The sequence below is a fragment of the Drosophila suzukii genome, chromosome X (genome assembly GCF_043229965.1).
Source record: "Drosophila suzukii chromosome X, CBGP_Dsuzu_IsoJpt1.0, whole genome shotgun sequence".
NCBI lineage: Eukaryota > Metazoa > Arthropoda > Insecta > Diptera > Drosophilidae > Drosophila > Drosophila suzukii.
This window is the reverse complement of record NC_092084.1, coordinates 24,986,729-25,004,359: the sequence shown is the minus strand read 5'-3', so window position 1 is coordinate 25,004,359 and position 17,631 is coordinate 24,986,729. Positions and strand designations below refer to the sequence as shown.

The 17,631-nt window shown below is 41.1% G+C and overlaps 2 protein-coding genes across 4 annotated transcripts in view; both read left to right on the top strand.

Annotated features, from left to right (window-relative positions):
• kairos overlaps window positions 1-4,873 on the top strand; it is a 45,815-nt gene extending 40,942 nt beyond the window's left edge. For both annotated transcript variants that reach the window (XM_036820071.3, XM_036820069.3), the window contains exon 6: window positions 1,006-4,873. The gene's annotated coding sequence lies outside the window, so the exon portion shown is untranslated. The remainder of the gene's footprint in view (window positions 1-1,005) is intronic.
• A 4,322-nt stretch (window positions 4,874-9,195) lies between these two features.
• LOC108010433 (uncharacterized) lies at window positions 9,196-16,722 on the top strand. Of its 2 annotated transcripts, XM_065867865.2 has the most exons (4): window positions 9,196-9,492; window positions 11,339-11,383; window positions 15,531-15,844; window positions 15,912-16,722. In XM_065867865.2, exons 3-4 carry the CDS (start codon window positions 15,752-15,754, stop codon window positions 16,362-16,364), a joined length of 546 nt encoding a protein of 181 aa, XP_065723937.2. In that variant the 5' UTR covers window positions 9,196-9,492; window positions 11,339-11,383; window positions 15,531-15,751; the 3' UTR covers window positions 16,365-16,722. The 2 variants fall into 2 exon arrangements, with proteins under 2 accessions (XP_065723937.2, XP_016930780.3); XM_017075291.4 differs by lacking the exons at window positions 9,196-9,492; window positions 11,339-11,383 and adding an exon at window positions 15,072-15,295.
• Window positions 16,723-17,631: the final 909 nt, after the last annotated feature.

Genomic DNA, 17,631 nt, shown 5'->3' with positions numbered 1-17,631 from the left:
ATTGGGAGAAAATCAAGATTAAAATTTTCAAAAAATCATTTTACCACTTTATTTATATTATTTTAATATCACTAATTTCTTGCAGCTTCTGTGTCTTTAAGCCATTGACAAAGAATAATAATTTTATAAGTGTGAAAGAAAGGAAAAACTATACAAATGTGCTCGAAAACTAAAATAAGTTTTTTTAGACCACGCAATCTTAGTTTGCCTAAAAATTACTCATACGACTCGTATGCCAGTTATAATTCAGTCCAAAAGATCGTTTTCCATTTCTAACCCAACTGATTGACTTCGATGAAATAGATGTCAAGATAGGCAAAACCGATAAACAAATATTTGGCTGAAATCGTTGCTACCTACAAAAATAAACTTTTCATTAAAGGCAAATGTGCGTATGAGTGACCACAAAACGTTTTTTGTCAAAGAAATACTTTTCGTATTTGTTAAAGACAAGGACTTAAAAAATGTCCATAAAAACGTGAACCGCTAATACTTTTGTTAGTTTTCTTGTGTTAAATAGACCAATACGGATACTTGGGTAGCAATCAAATCATTATTCAAGTTTACTACCGCTTAAAATAATAAAGTGATAAATGTGGTGTTGGTTATTATTAAATAGTAAAACTACTATAACATAGTTGTGTGTATTTTGGTATTTTGAGATTTACCATTTCATTAATCAAATTTAGAATTCGATGGGTTGGCCCCATTTAACAATTAAATTGGCCAATTTGACAAAAGATTTTTTGTGTGCTAAATTATTCTTAGTTTGTACAACAAATTACAAAAAAAGCCTCATGATTTTAGATTTCAACTTGCATATTTTGGTGTGCCAATTTATTCTTAGTTTTTACAACAAATTTAAAAAAAAACCCTAATGATTTTAGATTTCAACTTTCATATTTGTGTTTGTGAGCTATGATTTGAAGGTATATTGCACATTCTTAAGGTAAAATACAAATGTAATCCTAACATTGTTATATCATGTTCTCTGTGCACCCTTAGCCAGCTACTTGCACCTCTGAGATCCAAAAATCCTTATCGAAATCCGAAAACAAAACGAACAAAGTTGGAGGCTTACACAACCCAGTGAACAAAAGCACGGCAGCAGTAATCACCATTCAAATCATCATATAACCGAGAGCCAAAAGCTTAATGACAGATTAAAAGCGCAGCAGAGTCTGCCTTTCGAACAAAGGAGATGCAAATAATACATCAAAATCAATAGCATAATCACAGCACTTACATAACTCACAAACACCACAATAATTGACGGCAAAGACTTCACCAAAACACGTCCATTAAATCACACACTGAGAAAAAATGCATGCAAAGGCCGACAGTGAGATTGATCTGACGGCAACTGAATGAGAAATTAGAACTGCAAAGTAAACCGTATACCTAGTATTGGAACAATAACAAGGCAGAAGCTATCGATACCTGAAAGTTGAACAGATTGATACATTTGATACTAACAGAATCTAAAATAAGAGAGCACCAAGTGACGGATGAAATTAAGAAATACTAACTTAGCAGCAATATACAGTGACCTTCTGTACCTGAAAATAAAAAAAAATTGACAGGCATCAGCACACACCTACAGAGACCTAGAAACAAACACTCAGAACCGAAGAACACCGAACACCGAACAACACTAGGATCCGACTAACGGTGAACAATAAGAGTACAAGAGAGCAACTTTTAACGGTACAAGTAACTTAACGCATAACGGTATTGGTAAGTGCGGAGGCGAAAGCGAAACGATAAGCGATAAACAGTGATCGATAGGCAGATAGTTAAGCGATAAACGATAGAGATTAAGGCAACGCTGCAGGGGAGTCAGGAAAACGGAATCAGAAATCAGGAATCGGTGGGATAAGTGGAGATAGGAACATAACACCTCACCCCATCTTACCGCCACCACAAGGACGAGGGGTCAGACCCCAGAAGCTATTTAAGCGAAATACAGATAAATAATATACATATTAATATATATTATATATATTCTCCTACATTTGCATACCATTTGTAACCGAAAGCCGAGAAGGTGCACGAGATGCACAAAAACTGGGGAGTAACGGAGGGCAGAGAATATACAAATATTTTTCTACGTGCAGAGCAATTTAGGCGGGTCTCAGCGATCGAGTAAATCCCGGTATGAAGGAGTAAAACGCGACTTTTTGACGCATTGCCGCATATGGCGATGAACTACCTAAATATGAGGTGTTTTTTTTTTTGGTGCCCATCCATGTTGGCACATCGATGGCATACGAACACACAGAATTGTGTAAATGGCAACCGAGGCAGTTGCACAAATCGGTCTTTATACACACTCACATATATCGAATTGAGTCACAAACAATCGGGTGAATCAGAGCAAAAGAAGATGCTCCAACGGTTGCCGCAACCATATCACAATAAATACACACACAATGAAATCAGCACGGCTTCGTGCATATAAACACGTTACAATATACGAATATTTATCTACGGAGAATAAGAAGTAAATGTCTACCGACTCAAGAGTTTTAATCAATGTAAACCACACAATAAATGTAATTTGTATGTACAATCTGAGCTTACTCGAGGCAAAAATCACCAATCGTAAAACGCAAATCGTAAATCGCAAATCGTAAATGGCAAATCACAACACAAGCAGCAGATGCCAAACTAAATCGAGTCGAGCTGAATAGAAAATCGAATATAAATTAATGTTCGCGTTGAATATTTAATGTTTAAACGTAAAATAATACGCAGGCAGAGGCAGAAGAGCAGAAAAGCTGAAAAGTAGCAGGCGGAGGATGAAAGGCTGGGGTGTCTGGGGAACTTTCCCAGGCAGAAGTTTGAAAATCAATTAACGAAGAAATTCAAATTGGAAACTCGCAATTGCAGAAATTGGCAAACAGAGGGGGCTATAGAAAGACAGTGAGAGATAGCCAAAGAGACAGAGAGAGAGAGGGATAGTAAGAACAAACAAACAAACAAACAATCAGTCAATATTGCAATCAATCAAGTGTGTTTCTATATGCGGCATTTGGCTTTGTCAATTTGTCAATTGATGGGCAAGTTATGTAGGTGCGAGGGCAGGGGGATGGACTGCAATATAGTATCCGAACTATATACATACAATAACCATACGCGTATGTTTAACGATTATCACTCTATCAATAATTGTATCTCAATGTGCCCGAAAATGTGTTTTAGACTTCGATTTCCATGTGCGTGTCTCACGGAGGTAACCCAAAGTTAACTTTCACTTTCAGTGTGTTATAATGCTACAGAGCGAAGATTTACCTTAATACTGATCTATATCTATACAAGCATATGAATATACAATACCTACGCGTAAAAGATATATATTATATACATACATATATTATAACTATTTACAAGTGCGATCCTTCTTGGTCGCAGCCAACTAAAGTTGTCCACGTTTTGCTCATCATCCTAACTGTTGTTCTATATCGTTGCTATTACCGATCGATCTATACTATGTAACAATAAATGTGTACAAAAAACAGGGGGGGGGGGGGGGGATGGGAAAGCAGGGAATCCGAGGAGTCCGGGAATATCCCGAACTTCGGACGGATGCCGCGCAGAAGGCCAAGCAACTCTCAAGTTCTATTTGTCCTATTTTTGATAGTTGTATATATATATACTACATATATATACCGCATATACAATACGTGTACTCCATATATAGACAGACACTATATGGATGCAGTTTTTTTCGATTGATTTAGCATTGAATGTGCATAGATTTATGACTACTTACATATTCGGATATACATATGTGTACCTATAAAGATAATAATGCATCCGAGGAATGCACACCAGGAATAATCGGCGGCAACATCCCGAGTGGAACGGATTCGAGCTGACAGCTCGAATGGAACGCAAACCCACAAATGTCTTGCCGCTGATTAATTCCATGTCGTGTCATTGTCATTGTCATTGTTGTTGACGTTGTTGATGTCGTGCAATTGTAATTACCGTTGTTCAATTGTTGTTAATGTTTATCCACATGTATGTTTGTGTGCGTACGACCTAAGACTACATACGAGCAAGCGGTTACCACCGACTACAGTACTTTAGTAGTGTTAACTGGCGCCCAACGTAATATACATATATATGTTATATTTGTACCCGCAACTCTCTTAGTGTGTGGCATTCCGGGATCATGGATCACTATATCTATCCTGTGTGCGCACTTCGAATCGAGCGATCTATTATTTAGTTGAAGGTTCTTTCGGGCTTTTTCTGGGTCACACACAGCACCCAGGGGGAAAAGTGGGCAAAACTACGCATAATCTAGTGAGTAAAGAGGCAAATGGGCTGGATGGATGGTAGAGCGGTAGAGCGGTAGAGAATGGCACGTAATAGCTGACATGCATATATAACTAAGATATATATCTATGTAAATAGCGGAAGGAATCTTGGGAATACGTTTGTACATAATTATGCGTATGCTAGCGAGGGGATAGCGAGAAAGTAGTTTTTTTTTTCTAAAGCCAAAATCCAAATGCAACCGAATGTAAAACAATCAATTGATGACACATAATGTAAACGAAACCAAGTTAAAAACAATACAAAAAGCTAACTAATTTGCGAACGGGCAGTACCCACATACACCTATGAACTTCTACATTTGTATGTGTCTGCTCCCTAAAAAGGCGTCTTACCGGCCAACCTCCCAACACCCACGGCTTGAAGAATCCGAGGAGAATCCGAGTAGAAATCGGAGGGGCTGGATGTGCACCAGGCGAGTGTACTTTACCAAACACATACAATATCCAATATACAGCTAAATATACACCCATATACATCTATATATACATATGGAATATATATATACGGAAATAAATAGTTTATGTGTACAGATTGCTGCCGCTTTAATTTTGGATGGATAGGGGAAAGGGAGGCTGGGGCTTCCGCTGCCCATGATTGATGGCAGCGCGAGGGGCCCGCGGGCATCGCGCGAATCTGCCAAGTGCACCCACCCGGGGAAGCGAGGAGTCACCAGTCCACCAGTCCACCCGTCCACCGGTCCACTGATCCACCGAGTCCTGCCCAGCGGCGGCCAGTCATAAATCAAACATCCATCTCTTCTCATCCCATTGCTATCATCACATTCTGCTTCGGCCGGCGCCTTGAAGTATGCCATGGAAATTCGGCAGGAGGGACAAATGTGTGTGTGTACCTGGCCAGGTGGGCCGGAAAGGGCGTGGGCGTGGGCGTGGGCCAAGGGAGGCGTGGCACGACCGGCAACAGGCATTAAATGTTAATGCGCTTCATGCAACGCTTGACTGGCCAAACGGCCAGCGGGTTCCACATTGGCATTCGCCCACCTCGTCAAGTGGTCCGAGGGTCTGGGCCAATGGTTCATCGAACAGGTAAATACCTTGTATATTTCATTTTGCCATACCTTTGATTGCTCCGATAGAATCTGCACTTGAATTTTTGTTCCTTGTTTAACATTTTTAATACATTTTTATAATATAACCTGTTTTACAAAATTTTCGAAATATATGACCTCCAGTTAGTAATAACATCATCAGAAAAATTGAAATTTTTTTGAATATTTATACACTCAGGGAAAAACACCTTGCTAAATTCAAGTAAAAACAGCCTTGATTTAAGAACGATTTTTTGCTTCCTATTCAAGAATGTTCGTGCTGAAAAGGTTCTCACATTGAAACCATTTTGTATTTAAATATTATTATAACGTTCTTGTTTTTAGTACAAATATGACAAGATTTAAGAGTTATTCATAATTGATTGAAGACCGAAAGGTTCTGAAACCTAGTATTTTCGGTCTTGAAAATTCGTTCTTGAAAGCTGCATTTCATTCTCGGGCTCTGAATTTTCCATGCTTGTCGAAGTTTTGACACCGAAAATACTTGATGCAAGCAAATTTTTTTTCTTAGCGTACCAAATTTATTACACTAATTTTTATATTTCAATTATACTTTTTCTTTATTTTTCTGAACTTTATAAAATTAAACTGAGTGTTAGGGTGGTAAGCGTTACCATTTTTTTTTAATTTTTTGAAATACCTTTTTATAAAATGGCTCCAAAAAGTATAAATTTAAGATGTTTGTTTTAATATTTTATGTTTATATATAGTTTAAGTAGCATGTTTTAAATAAACATATATAAATATATATAAATATTTAAATATATATTAAAAAATCATGGAATTGCTTACATAGTAAATTACATTGCAAATGAACTCTAATATCATTATTCAGAAGGCGAAATTATATATGATATTTAGCACCAGTGCTGTAATTTAAAACGTACAGAAGTGAAATAAACGAAAACAAAGAACAACTTATTTTTTAAAAAGCACGTATGTAAGGCTGGACAGATGTTCCGAAAATTGAATTAAACTGTTCTGTCCTGAAAAAGTCGGTACATTTGCAGATGTGTTTCACACCTTGGATTTATGGTAGGTCTACAGAATCTTGTTATGTAATAATTTTTTAAAGGTCGTTTTTGCATGCCTTCTGCCAGGGTGTTTCTACGACGTGGGTTCGGTGGGAGTTGGTGGGTGTTGGTGCACTCAGGGAAAAACACTGTGCTAAAAACAAGTACAAAAAGCCTTGATTTAAGAAAAATTGCGTGCTTACCATTTAAGAACGTTTGTGCTCAAGAAATTCTCATATTGAGCTCTTTTTGGAATTTTAAGTTAAGTTTCGACACCGAAAATGCTTCTTTCAAGTATGAAATACTGGATTTTTTTTCCGAGTGTGGGTGCTGGGTGGTGTTGGTGAGTATTCGTGGGTGGTAAGTGGGTAACGGCTTTGAGCTGCCGAAGCCTACCAGCCCAGGCTGGCCGCATGTCAAGCGTGAAATTCGAAAGCTGCATACATACCATGGCGGTTTCAATGGCGGCGAGTGGACATCGGGGGGTCTAGCAGGTATCCAGGGCAGGACCGCAACTGTCGCTGGCTAATCAGCTAACCAGCTTCCATTGTCATCGCATTGTTGGCACGGGGAAAATGCAATAATGCACAAAGGGCAAACCATGTTGGCCTAATTACCCATTAGGTGTCATCTAGTGGCATCTGTTCTATGGATTTCATAGTTCATTGCTTTTAAAAAAAGCTTGTTTCCCTTCTTGTAGCAAGGTTTTTTTTAAATTTTTGTTTGTGCAATAAAGAGTTTTTTAAAATACGGATTTGAATTTGTACATGTGTACATGGGTGGTCTTTTTAAGGTCAAATGAGCTAACCACCTGAAATTTTAGTTTTCTGTACAAAACAAATTAATACGCAAACAAAAATTATTTATTTTTAAGTTTAGCAGGCGAGAGTATGACCTTTAAAGTTTTATACAAAACAAGAAAGGAAGTTAACTTCGGCAGGCCGATGTTTGTATACCCTTGCAGTTATAATTATTAAATTAAATTCGAAATTCTTAAAAATACAAAACAAAATTTCCAATAGTATAAGATAATATGTCAGAAAACACCGAAGCTATAATTTGTTTCATATTATATTCCCACCAATTTTCCGATCGTTCCTATGGCAGCTATATGATATAGTCGTCCGATTTTGGTAAAATTAAATTTGAAATTCAGAACTAATTAAAAAATGTTATTTCCAAGCGTAGGAGGATATATGTTAAAAAATATCGAAGCTATAATTTGTTTCATATTATTTTCCCACCAATTTTCCGATCGTTCCTATGGCAGCTATATGATGTAGTCGTCCGATTTTGATAAAATTTAATTCGACATTCAAAACTAATCAAAAAATGTTATTTCCAAGCTTAGGAGGTTATATTTTAAAAAACACCAAAGATAATTAAATAAAGATAATTTTTTTTTCCGATGGGAGCTATAAGATATAGTTGTCCGATCCGGCTGGTTCCGACTTATATACTACCTGCAAAAGAAAGAAGACTTTTGGGAAAGTTTTAGCCCGATAGTTTGCGTAGAAACGTTCGGACAGACGGACATGGCTAGATCGACTCGTCTAGTGATGCTGATCCAGAATACATATACTTTATAGGGTCGGAAACGTCTCCTTCACTGCGTTGCAAACTTCTGACTGAAATCATTATACCCTCTACAAGGGTGTAAAAAGTCCGTACATTAGGGTGGGTCGATGTGTATGGGCCAAAAAAAAGTGATAAGTCTTAAGGGGGAATGCATTCTATGGACAGTTCTAAGCAAAGGAAACTATGTCTTAACCCTCTGCATCTGATAAAGAAAAATAACCAGTATATTGCCATTAAAAACCATATGTCTAAATTCACGTTGGACCCTCCGAATTTGCTGCAGAAAAATACAGTTTTTTGGCTTATTTTTGAGAAAAATACCTCTGTTGCCGTTACAGGCTTACCAATTTTAATTTGTCCCCTTGTTTAAATTCTTGTTTTGCCCTTAAAATATTTTTTCGATTTCGTTAAGTTCGCATATAAATTTTACATTATAGTCGAACATTTTATAACAATAATATTTTTTCCAATTCTGTTTTTTGAATATTGTTAATGGCTACTATGATAATTTTCTCAAGAATAGAACCCAATATTTTTTTTCTGCAAATGCGGAGGGTAAAACGTGGTTTCAGACACAAAGTTTCTTGGGAAATATTGCTTAGAATTGCCACTAGTATGTGATCCACTCATACGGTTTATAACTTTTTTCTCGTCCACACCAGTGTTTCAAATTCAAGGCTACTGAGACAGTTTTCAGTAAAAAAACAGCATTTTTCTCACAAATGCAGTTTGTTTGGCAATTTGGTTTAAATTGTCCATAGATTACGTTCCCCCGACGATTTGTAGACCTCCAAATCGGCCCACCCTAATGTACATTTATCATAAAGGTTATCTAATACTCAAGCCCTGAGCTTTTAGTCAGCTCTCAAACCCTACGAGAAGTACATACACAAACCTATCCACAGTCATGTCCCACTCAATTAGGTACATTACAAAGATATTTAAAACGAAACACATAGAATACCAATTTGATGACATGCCAACTCAGTAAATTAATAAATAGATCATTTGCATAGATCAATGGCACTTCGTATATTCTTCGTTTTTCAGAATAACCTATTGTTATTGACAAAATACAATCGCGTGATCCGTGAGAACTAGAAAGACAATGAAAGTGGAGTGCTGAGCGGACCGTTCGGGTCCGTTGGTGGGCGGTGCATTTGGGTTTGCATTAGTCAAACAAACCGTAGTTCCTCTGCTGCGACCACCGCTTTTCAGCTCCTCCAGCTGTCGATTTTGTTCGGCTTGCCTCAGTTAAGATTCATCACTCGACCTCGCCGGTTCTGTTGCGCCTGTGTGTTTTTTTAGCCGCCCAATCGAGCCCTTACCTGTGTTGTGGAGCCAAAAGTGCTTAGATCCACCGTCAATTTGGGAATTTTTCGTGAATTTCTTGCGACCCGTAATTAACGTGGGTTTACCTGAACGCCCGCGGCAATATCATTAAAAGCGTGACGCCAGTCACCCCAGCTGTACGCCATCAAAAAGGTGAGTAAACACTCGGAATGGGAAACTGCTCCGATCCGGAGATCGCAAGCAGCCATAAAACATCGGTGTTAGACGTAGAGAGGCAGAGCGCTTGTGTAGGCAGCAAACATCAGAGAGAAAGAGAAACCCATGACGGGGGCATTCTGGATTCAATTAGCCAGAAAAACGTGATGTTGGTTACAATTAGATGGGGATAACTTGCCCAGAACTTCACATTCATGGAAGAAAAACGGCGTTTACCAAGAAAATATGTGTAAGCCAATACAGCGAAAACAAGGAAGAACGCTATAGTCGAGTACCTCGACTATCAGATACCTGTTACTTAGCTAATAGGACCAAATGGAAATGGAGATATGCAAGCAGGCTTGGGCGGTTTGTGGGCGTTAGAGCGGGCGTGGCAAACTTTTCTTAGGTCAATCGATAGGTATTGACGAGAACAACACATTTCAGTTAACATTTTTATTCTAGCATCAAAACTGTAGGAGCCACGGTTTTGGGCGGCTTGTGGGCGTTAAAGTGGGCGTGGCACTCTTCTGAAACAAACTTGCGCTGCGCAAGAATCTCAGGAATCTGCATGCCTAATCCCAGTATTGTAGCTTTAATAGTTTCCGAGATGTCAGCGTTCATACGGGCAGACGGACAGACGGACAAACGGACAGACGGACGGACGGACAGACGGACATGGCTAGATCGACTCGGCTAGTGATCCTGATCAAGAATATATATACTTTATGGGGTCGGAAACGCTTCCTTCTGCCTGTTACATACTTTCCGACGAACTAACTAGCAAATCAATATCTTAAAGAATCACGAAAGAATAATCAATCACTACTCATTCAGGGTAGTAAGATCTATGACATTGTAAAGATATGTACAAAGTCATTTTGCTTTCGTACATAACAAATAAATGAATGGAACCAACATTTTTTATTCACATGAAAAAAACAGAATCCCTGAATCTTAAAACTAGGAAAACTTAATGTTGATATAAACCAACGGCCAAGTCCACCCACCAAAGAACACACAACCAATTTAACAAATTGCTTAAAATTATATCCAGAAATAATGTAATGAAAAAGGATAACTTCGGCAATATTAAGTCAATTTACCCTTGCAGCTAAACCAAGTCATTATAAAGTCTTCAATTTTTGATGAAATTGAAATCATATTACTGAAATCGTATAAACCAACTCTATGCCAATTTATGTGCATATGTTTATACAATAATATTTATAGGCCTTAAAAGATTTGTATATAATTTATATATATACATTTTGTTTAAAATTGTAACTCTTACGGAAATGGTTTGTGTATCCCGGCTTATATTATTCCCATTTGTTTTTGAAGCTTGTAAAAACTTATTTTTTAAACATGGCTATATCGTTTTAATATAAAAATGGAAAAGTCTTAGGTACATACATAGATATTTGAAGTTTGGTTAGTCAAGAGCGCAATGAACGTTTTTGAGAATGACCCCTTTTCGGTTGCTTGCTGGCGGGCCATTTCTTGCAGATGCCCACAAATAAATCAAGATAACAAAAGAATGTCGGGGAGAAAAGGGAAAGGTGTTAGAAAGACAAGTGAAATGTCAGCCTCTCTCTGGGTGAATTCTTAAATATTGCTTAGAAGAATTTGTGCGGGACGCGACTGTTAGCAGGGGCGCCTGAAAGCAGGCCACAAAGATTTTCCCAGCTTTTCGAGAGCTTTTTGGCTAAAGTTTTTAGCTAGAACATTGCCTGCTTTTCGGCGCAACTTGTAAATGGCGGGGGAAAATCAAAGGTCGCATAATTCCCCAGTGAGTTTTGACCTTGAAAATAATGATATCCCTTGTATTTATTTATTTCAGCTCCCTCCCGCTTTCGAAAGACCCACACCAAGTGAGGAAACTGAGGTGAGTTCTAAATTAAGTTGCATCGGTACGTATACTTGATGTGGCGTATACTTAATATACCTGGCCGGGGGTGGCGAGGTAACGAGGTAACCAGGTAACAAGGTAACAGGAACCCGGTTCAGGGAACCCCAGTGCGTCACAGCTCGCACCTCGATGACTTGTGGAAGAGGGCCAGTGCCAAAAATAGCCCCTTCTCTCACCTGTCCGAGCCCCTTGTTTAGTTGCTTGCCTAGGCGGTACGACGGCAGGCCCAAGTGCTTCCCACAGCGCCCCATTCATAATATAATGCGCTGGGCAAACAAGTGAGTGTGCCCCGGTCCCCAGATCCGATATTCGAGGTTCGCGAGACTCGAGATTCGAGATTCGAGATTCGCTATCCGATCCGTTCCGATCCGGCCTGAATGGGAGATGACGCGGCAAGCGTGGCGGCTTCTAAACACTTTGGCAAATACGGAGCAACGGCGGCGCTGGGTGATTTACCCGTCTATAATCAAGTCGGCCAGAGTGTCTGTGGTCAGTTCGGCCCACTCCCAAATGACAGGTGACGACAATTGGGGTATTTCCTCATGGCGATTCTGGATTCTAAATTCTGACTTTACGTCACCGCCCGTGTCATCCGGTCAAGGGTACTGGATCGGTATGGCCATCGCCATAAGGAGCTGTCAAGGGACCCTGAATCACTAACCGTTAACTGCCGGACGAACTTCAACCAGTAATATGTGTCAACCATTCATAAAATAATTTATTTGGAATTGGGTCCAGTGGGAATTGTTTCTCTATTAAGAAATTTTAATTGCATAAAATAAAGTATATAGTATGTGAGCCGTAACATTCGTAAGGGTAACCAACATGCGACATCAAACAGGAAAGTCCAGTTTCAGAGACTTCGAACTTCAATGAACATTAAAACTGAAAACTGATTCGATTAATGGTAAAGTCCCAAAAATCATTTTCAAGTAAATTCCAGACGAAGGGCGAATTTCGCTGTTCCAGCAACGTCATCAACAGCCCAAGCAAACACATATAAATGTCTAGGGAAATCAGCTATTACGGTTTTACCCCTGATAAAGTTTTTGAGTTAAGAATCGCAGAGTTGTAGAAATTTGATTGTATTGATCTAACTGCAATCTAGACATCTAATCTGAGTGATTTTTCCTTTATATAAGCTTGGATAGAAAGAATGGTTCTTGTTTTCATGTTGTAATGCTTTATTTTTGTTTAACAAAAATCCCGAAAACTGCGGGAACGTGAACGTACTACGTCTGATGGTTCAGAGTTTAGAGTACAAAGTCTACAGCCTGATAATGAAATCTATTCGTCGAGCTAAAGCTAATACCCCTGCGCTCGCACAGCTCCTGGCAACTGATTTATTTGTGGGGCTTTTCTGGGTTGCAGTTTCTGATAACAGAAAGGACAGATCGAGGAACTGTTTCCCCCGCCGACAATATAGACGAATATTAGCTAAGCCTGATATTGAGGACCGGCAGTCTTAATGGAACTTAGAGCCGGGGTTTCTTTGCCGAGATGACTCCGAGCGATATTTCCGTCGCTGGAGCCCAGTGCCTTTTTATAGCTGTTTACTATTGATTACGCTGGATGTACGTCACTCTGAAAGCACTCATCAATGGATGGTCATTTCTAAAAGGGGAATGGCAAACAGGGACGCCGTATAGCGGATCTCCCTCGAAAGACTGACGTTGCGAATTCGACTGAGGTCGAGATTTGTGCGTGGCCAAAGTTAGCACCTGCTCGAGTGCGATAATTAGCAGTCAACAATAGCTGGTTGGCCGAAACGAAACGAAACGCAACGCAATAAAACAAAGTCAAATGAAATGAAACAAGGTAGCCGACATGGGCAACACTACTTATCGCTGGGCTGGCAGCAGTGAAAAACCCTAAAAAATATGTTTTCCAGCTTTCCCGGAAATAACGCGATCTGAAAATTGCCCAACAATTAATTATGATTAAACGGAAGTTGGAATGCATAACTGAATCGGATCTTGAAATGGCGCATGGGATTCGGCGGGCAATTCTCGACAAGCGGGTCCCCAGATGAAGTCAGATGTACGCAATACAAGCTACAGCACCCTCGACATGGCTTTAATGAGAAACCCTTCGGACCTTTGGATTCACTTGCACTTGTTTCCGTGACGCAAAGGCGATCACTGGCGATGTAATGGGATTCTTAGAAGAGACACCTGCTGTGGCAACTCTTATACTTAATACAACAATTAATTATGATTAAACGGAAATTGGAATGTATACTAATTGGGATCATGCGCCATTTGCATGGGATTCGGCTGGCAATTCTCGACAAGCGGGTCCCTAGATGAAGTCAGATGTACGGAATACAACCTTCAGCACCCTCGACATGGCTTTGATGAGAAACCCTTCGGATCTTTGGATTCACTTGCACTTGTTTTCGTGACGCAACGGCGATCACTGGCGATGTAATGGGATTCTTAGAAGAGACAACTGCTGTTGGCAACTCTTATACTTATTAACCAATGGATTGGCTGAAGTTCACTTGGCCTGGTCACTGGCCACTGGCCACTGGCAGTTTCCATTCAGTGTTCAGGCCGCGCACGTCCCAATCGATCGATCGGAAATGCCTGCGGAACGAAGCGTAGCTTGCAAGACAATTGTCATTTGCATCGAGAATCGCCACAGCACAGTAACCGAAGTAACGCCGTCACAAAAGATAATTGACTCCCCGAAGTAAACGCGATTCGGTCATCTCAACAGGTCGTTACCTGGCTCCTAACTATTCACGAGACTCACTTTCGTATAGCACCTTTCCCAACAATATTCCAATTGTAATCTATAAACAAACAAGGGCAAATAGTAATATCAAGGTTTCGAGCTCCTTGAGGATGTGCAGGACTAGTACGGACTCTATATTGGTAACCCATCGCCTGGTTAAGAACCAAAAGGCCCCATCACCCGGTGTAGGGCACAAGAATTCAATGTGACATCCGTTTTGGGCCATCGAGCGTGTGTGCATAAATTACAAGTGGTGGGTGGAAGAGGCAACTCACTTTCAGCCAGACAGGAAGAAAACAAAGCGACAAACGCAATGTTGCAAGTATATAGCACTGAGTGACCAGGGAATAAACCATGTATTCCCAGTCTGAGTCAGAGACGTACGATCCCGATCAACCAAATTAGAACTCCAAGGGAGTTCGGTTAGTATATTTGGCTATTGATACCCAGTACTCGAGGAGTCAAAGGGGTATAGTGTACTCGTTGAAAAGTGTGTAACAGGATCACTAGCCCACTATATCACTACTCAGCTAAGTAGCGAGTATCTGATAGTCGAGGCACCTGTCTTTAGGATTCTCCCTTATTTGGCTTTGATTCCATCAAAATTGAGTTAGCACGCGATAAGTGCTCAACTGCCATTGGCGTCATGAAGAGCGGTCGCCGCATGCTGCCGCTGTTGTTGTTGTCGCCGAACGGCACTTGTTGCTGTTGTTGCGACCAGTACAAGTGCGCTGGGTACTTCGGTATCGCACTCGGCGTTCGCCGCTCGCGTGTGTGTGCGTAAAAAAGTGAGCTCGGCCACGGGCTGCGCCGTTCGCGGATTGCGGTCCGGCCGCTATTTAAATGGCCGGCGTGTGCCCCAACTCCTCATAATCCATAAGATCTCGCAGAGCCCAGACGCAAGCTCACAAGCTCAGTCTTCTGAAAGCCCCAAGAACCTAACGAACTCAAGATCGCGAGTGCCAATCGTATAAGTCTGACAAAAATCAAGTTACAAACGCTAAGAAAACATGGCCACCAGCACAAGTGAAACCTCAGAGATGCTGTCCTCGGAGCGATTGCAACAGCAGAGTCCTGCTGCTCCGACAAGGACCTGCCACCAGCAACAGCAGCCCCTCATCGCCGTCTTCTCCAGTTTGGGACGAATGTGTAAGTGCACCCACACCTCTGAATCATGTCCGCAAGATAAAGCCGCTCTATATCTCCGGATATCTTTATCTGTGTCACCGGGAAGCACGTCTGTATACAGCATTTGCTAGCCCCAAAACAAATCAAGTGAAAATGGAAGTGATCATAACAATCGTAGTGCTCGTGCTGCAATTCTCAAACCAATTCTACAAATGGAGTCACCCTTACTCACACTCTTCTTCCCTTGTCCTTGCAGCTCCCGCCAAGTGCTGGCTCCTGGGCATCCTGCTGCTGCTGACAGTCGCCACCAGCTGGCCAACGGGGACCTCCGCCGCCCCACGCCGCGCTCGAGGACTGCACCTGATACTGGGGCACCGCCAATATCGCCATCACCAGCACGCCAGATCGACGGATCCCATTTCCATCATCGTACCCTTGCCCACAAATCAGACCGAGGGCTGGGAAAGCTGCTCCAAAATGAGCATAACTCCAAACACATCAGCACTGATCTACGCCCGGGATGTGGCCATTAACACGCGGGAGGCCGCCATCTGCCTCACCCAAGAATGGGTAAGTGGAGCATTCGAATGCCTGGGGCCAACCGAAATGCTAAGTCCTTTGATTCCCGCACAAACAGCTGGAGCACATGCAAAGCGGCGACCTGAAGTCGGCCATCAGGAAATTCTCATTTCACAAACTGTACCTGAAGCACCCGCTGCAGACTGAGGTCGAAAAGGTTGTCTTCAATTACGAGACGGAGACTTTCGATTACGTCGGTGCCGAGCCGGTGTCCACAGTCGAAAAGGAGATGCACCAGATCATCGAGACGCTGCTTGTCGTGGAGCACCTTTTCGATGCGGTCCAGTTCAGCCACAAGGATTGGAATTGCTACTTTAAAGCCTTCATGGATTTCTTCCACCACAACATGCATTCGGCCCTGAGAGTCGCCAACAAGTCGGATCTTTGCAACCCCGAGGACTCCGACTATAATAAGAACCACATTTTTCTGAAGTTCGCCGCCGCCTTGGAGACCATCAAGGTGCTGACCGTCATGGTGCACAAGTACGATCAGCTTATCAGCAATCAGTAGAAAAACACCGATCACGTTCCAGAAGCTACAAGCCATACCAAAAACAATCGCCTCCGATGACCCACTGCAATCTCAAGCTGCTGTATTCGTATATCCAGTACTATCCGTAGTTGTCTACGGGAAAACCCTCATCTGCCTTAGTCCCAATTATTTATAATAACTTATTATCGCCATCCTCCCCCGCACATCCATTCGTATTTATATCGCTTTCGCATCCTATTTATATACATATCACCATACTCACACAACACATTCACCGCCTCGCAGGCTCGATAACTTATGAAAACTATTACTTAAGTGTATTTTTTTATATTATTATATTATGACTATTAATAAATTATATTGACTATGCGCATAAGCGAAAGCGTTTTTATGGAATCAGGATAGTTGGCTGGTATTTCATGTGGGGCTTACCTTAATATTTATTTATACCATGCGCGGATTCATAGATCCCCCTACTCGGACTAAAAAAGTGTATGTCATATATTTTTTTTCCAATTTTTTTGTTTATACATCCAAATTCGGGATTCGCCACTGATTTATACTGATGCAGTATTACAAATACATTGAATTGACTTCGTAAAGAGTGGGAATCTTAAATAAATAGATGTAAGTTTACCTAAAGCATGTGTTTACCTAACATACTCATATAGTACTCTTTAGAAAATCGGAAAACCAAGTTTTTTAAGACTGATACTTTATTTTGTAGTACATTTTTAGCAAACTCTTTAGACCTTTAGACTCTTTAGAGTCCTACGAAGCAAGGGGGTATATGATCTCTGATACTTTTAGACCACAACCACGATCCCCAATTGCCACTCCCACATATCGGAAATACTCGGGAAATGTGCGAGATTCCATTTTCGGCTCGACTCGTCACCCACAACAACCCCGACCCACCCCATCATCGTTTATAGCTCGTGCCCGGGGCACGTTCCGTTAGATATGTATCCGAGGTTTTTCTCCGAGGGTTTGGAGAAAACCCCAAGTACCGCTAGCTAGTAGTGACTGTGACTCATGGACCATTAGGCAAAATGTCGGGCAATCGTCGCGTGATCTCTGCGTGTGACGAAGGCACTGCTATCTGCATAGTATCTGAATACATATGGGCATAGTCTGCCAGTCGGCAGGGGTATTGTGTTGCCTTCGAGGAGGGGCTGTGGCACAAAGGGACTGAGATTACCGTTGCCACTTGGCGGGCTTCCCGATTCTTTGGGGGTAATCAGATCGGATCGGATGGTTAGGAGCGATCAAAGATGGTGGTGCG

Bases quoted from the DNA above. Each gene is read 5' to 3' on its own strand.
- LOC108010433 (XM_017075291.4), top strand. From the start codon at position 15,157: ATGGCCACCAGCACAAGTGAAACCTCAGAGATGCTGTCCTCGGAGCGA. The intron at 15,296-15,530 runs GTAAGTGCACCC...TTGTCCTTGCAG, and splicing joins CTCCAGTTTGGGACGAATGT to CTCCCGCCAAGTGCTGGCTC. The intron at 15,845-15,911 runs GTAAGTGGAGCA...CCGCACAAACAG, and splicing joins TCTGCCTCACCCAAGAATGG to CTGGAGCACATGCAAAGCGG.